We start from the raw sequence: 3,637 nt of genomic DNA, 5'->3' as shown, positions 1-3,637 counted from the left end.
GTTCTTTTTAGTGATATATTAATTAATTAGATAAAAAGAAAAATTGGATTGAAGCAACTTGGGTATTTTTCCAGAGAGCGGTGAGTGTATATATATACTGACGTGGCAAAGCATATTCCATTGATTTGTTTCATTTTTTTTCTCGACTACACAAACAAACACATGACATCAACCTCGAAATCGTAACTGCATTGGGATTGTTGCAAGATTTTATTGTTTAATTAGAAATCAACAAATTGAACTTTTGATCTAATATATATTGCAAACAAAATTCTTGATCAAATTTTCCATACTTTCACTAAACATGGGTTGTACTAACAAACAAAATCTAAGGCTGTGCTTCACAAGCTGAGAGTAAAACTTCATTAAAGGAAAGAGAAGAGAGGAAATAGGGTGAAAGCTCCCCTTCAAACAGTAGTCTGTACACTCCGATTTGGGAAGTAACGATTTCATCAAAATTGAACACGGAGCTTATCTCCGAACAGTGTTTTCTCCCCTCCGCTCCCTCTCCGATTCTCTCTTTCTGGAGCAAGTAAACTCGCCCGGTCAGATCTGATCTGATGTGCGTTCAGCTCCGCACAGTGATTTCACTCTTTCCCTCCCTCCGTGTACCCCCGTCTGGAGCACGCCCTAAGTACGACTGTTGAGTAACTGGCACGTGGCATCCACGTCATGAACATAACAGAATCCTTTAGAGATTTTGGTGTGGCTATCCGCTTCTTATCAGTACAACTGTCTTTCATTATACCAACCAAAACATCTCTCTCTCCTTCTCATCTCTCTTTCTCTCTCGGAGATGAATAGTCCTTCTCAAAAGATGAGGTCTGTTTCAAGCTACACCTCTGCAAAGGGCATAGCTGCCATTGTCGGCGTTGGCCCGAAGCTCGGTCGATCAGTCGCATGCAAATTTGCACATGAAGGCTATACTATTGCCATTCTTTCTCGTGATCTTGGTACAATCACTATATATATATATAGTGAGAGAAAGAGAGATATCCTTTCAATTTTCTTTGTTCTCAAACTAAAGTTTACTTCTTTGAATGCCCAAAGGTTTCAGAACCTTAAATTAATCAAAATTATTCACTTAATTCATCACCTTATCATTGAAATAGTTATGTGTAGTCGTTTCTTGTATCGCAATTTCTATAAATTGAACCGGCTGATATGATCAAAATATATAAATGCAATTAATCAACAGGGGTTAATAAACTTGTGTTTCTAGATAAATTGTCTCAATTGGCTGATGAGATAGCATGCGAAGCGAAGGCCCAAGTATTTGCTATCAGAATCGACTGCTCTGATTGTAAATCGGTTAGAGAAGCATTTGAAGGGGTTCTGTCACTTGGACCAGTAGAGGTGTTAGTCTACAATGCATGCGAATCGGCATCATACAAACCAAGTAATTTCATGTCTATTAGGCCTGATTCGTTCCAACAGTCTCTTGCCGTATCAGCTCTTGGATCATTCTATTGTGCCCAGCAAGTATGCCAAAAGGATTCTTAATCTTACATAATATCTACTTTTGTTATTTTTGTATACGTTGATCTAACAATCGGTTGTCGGACAATTTTGTGAAGGTTATACCCGGAATGGTTGAGAGAGGAAGGGGCACCATTATATTTTCGGGATCTTCGGCTTCCATAAATGGCTTTGCTGGATATAGTGAACTAAGTAAGAGTCTTGATCCTTGACAAAAAAAATATTTCAGTTTTTATATGAAGCACATCATTTTCATAGGTTTTGTATATATATTTTGATGTGATAAAAACACATATTCATTTCATCTACAGAGTTATAATTTTGTTTGAATGTAGGTTGTAGCAAGTTTGCAATGAGGGGTTTGTCTCAATGCCTTGCAAAGGAGTTCTTTGCATCTGGTATTCATGTTGCACATGTAGTAATTGATGGTGCAATCAGTACACCAAAGTTAGTACTTTACAGGTTTCAAATTCTGTTTACCTTTACATATTTTTCTTTATTTGAAGATTGACATGTCATATTCCAAATAATTGGGACATTGTTTCTTATCAGAAAGGGATTCTTTGGTTAAAAGGGAGAAGGTTCTAGGTGCCCACAACAAAAACTGCTCTCTCTTTTTATCTTTTTCTCTGTCTAGAATTCTCTAACCGAACAAATATTTACAACCGTCGATAATAATAATAATAATACTAGGTATCTGAGATTCTAGTTCTTTAACCTTGATTTGTTTTCATTTGTTTCTATCTGAATTCCTAATTTGTTAATTTTCAAGGTCTTCAAAAGAAGAAGAAAGCACATGTACAAATAGTACATGTTTCATGGATCCTGATGCAATAGCACAAAGTTACTGGCACATACACACACAGGATAAGAGAGCATGGACTCAGGAACTGGACCTACGGTCCCCATATCAGAGATTCTGATATTATAATTGAAGCACAAACATGATTTCTTTTATTTTTGTTACAGTTTTCTTGGAGTGTAGTTCTTGGTCAAACAAGGTCGGAATCAGTGGAATCTGGTATTTAATGGATTGGAGAAAATGTTGTGTGGCAGAGGCTGTTGAATCGTGTCATGTTTCTCTCCTTGTAATATTGCATCTTGCATTTCTGTGCCAGTGGAAGGCAAAATATCTACTAGGGTTTTCACAGCCTATTTGTTTCTCAATCTATTCTGTATTGAGTGTAATTTGATTTGCGATCTAGCTAGAATTAGAGGTCCAATTTGTAAGGACGTCTTACAATTTGGTATGGAAATTAATGGAGAGTGAGAAATTCTCTTGCTTGTAGCTTTAATTTTCTGAAAGTTTAAAATGAGGGATTGGCAATAGCATGATTGCACTTATCTACCAATAAGATTTTACTAATTTGAGGATAAAATTTTATTATTAGTTTGGATTTAATTTCGAATCTCAAAATAATGTCTATGTATCAATTGTCTCTTTCTGAACTGCGGGCTTAGTGTAGTGGTACGAGTCATTGTCTCTTTTCGAAGAGATACATGTTAAATTCTTGAGAATATATAGAATCTAAAAGATGCATGAGGTGTCTGGGCTCTTTAATAAAAATAAAAGTGCAGTGACACGAGTCCTTGTCTCTTTTCGAAGAGATACATGTCAAATTCTTGAGGATAGAATCTAAAAGATGCATGAGGTGTCCGGGCTCTTTAATAAAAAAAAAAGGGTTCTCTTTGTATGTTTTTAAGACTAGTTGACGGTTACCATTCCATAATATAATAGAAAATATGAGTAAAGTTAGTGTGCGTTATGCTCATCAAGAGGATTTGGTGAGCATAAGCTTCAAAATTTATCAGATTAGTTTTAAATGACGAATCTAAACTGTTGAAACCAATTTACTTCACGAGTAATGTGTGTACATTCAAAAAATTTAATTTTCAAATTCATCTACTATAAAATTAAACGGTAAAAAATGATAAAAAACATGAATGCATTAAAATTAACTTATAAAACTCCATTTTTCATTATTTGTTTTATTTAATAGATTTTGGAGTTATGTTCACCAAGTCTTTTGGTGACCATAGTACACGCTAGCTTTATTTGAAATGTATTATTATTGATTAATTTGATCATATAGTTGGCCTATAATTTGAAAGTCTTTGTTAATAAGATTATTATTGTAATTAGATATCCCCGAAATAT

At 34.9% G+C, this 3,637-nt stretch overlaps 1 protein-coding gene across 3 annotated transcripts; it reads left to right on the top strand.

Moving 5' to 3' along the window:
- Positions 1 to 449: 449 nt before the first annotated feature.
- On the top strand, positions 450 to 2,808 carry LOC144552634 (NAD(P)-binding Rossmann-fold superfamily protein). Of its 3 annotated transcripts, none has more exons than XM_078300625.1 (5): positions 450 to 953; positions 1,223 to 1,482; positions 1,578 to 1,671; positions 1,815 to 1,941; positions 2,273 to 2,808. In XM_078300625.1, the coding sequence occupies exons 1-5, from the start codon at positions 797 to 799 to the stop codon at positions 2,400 to 2,402; spliced, it is 768 nt and encodes a 255-aa protein (XP_078156751.1). In that variant the 5' UTR covers positions 450 to 796; the 3' UTR covers positions 2,403 to 2,808. The 3 variants fall into 3 exon arrangements, with proteins under 3 accessions (XP_078156751.1, XP_078156749.1, XP_078156750.1); XM_078300623.1 differs by having other exon boundaries at positions 2,252 to 2,808; XM_078300624.1 differs by having other exon boundaries at positions 457 to 953; positions 1,815 to 1,926; positions 2,252 to 2,808.
- Positions 2,809 to 3,637: the final 829 nt, after the last annotated feature.

This window comes from Carex rostrata, chromosome 4 (genome assembly GCF_964058835.1).
Source record: "Carex rostrata chromosome 4, lpCarRost1.2, whole genome shotgun sequence".
Lineage (NCBI taxonomy): Eukaryota > Viridiplantae > Streptophyta > Magnoliopsida > Poales > Cyperaceae > Carex > Carex rostrata.
This window is presented reverse-complemented; position numbering and strand designations above follow the sequence as displayed.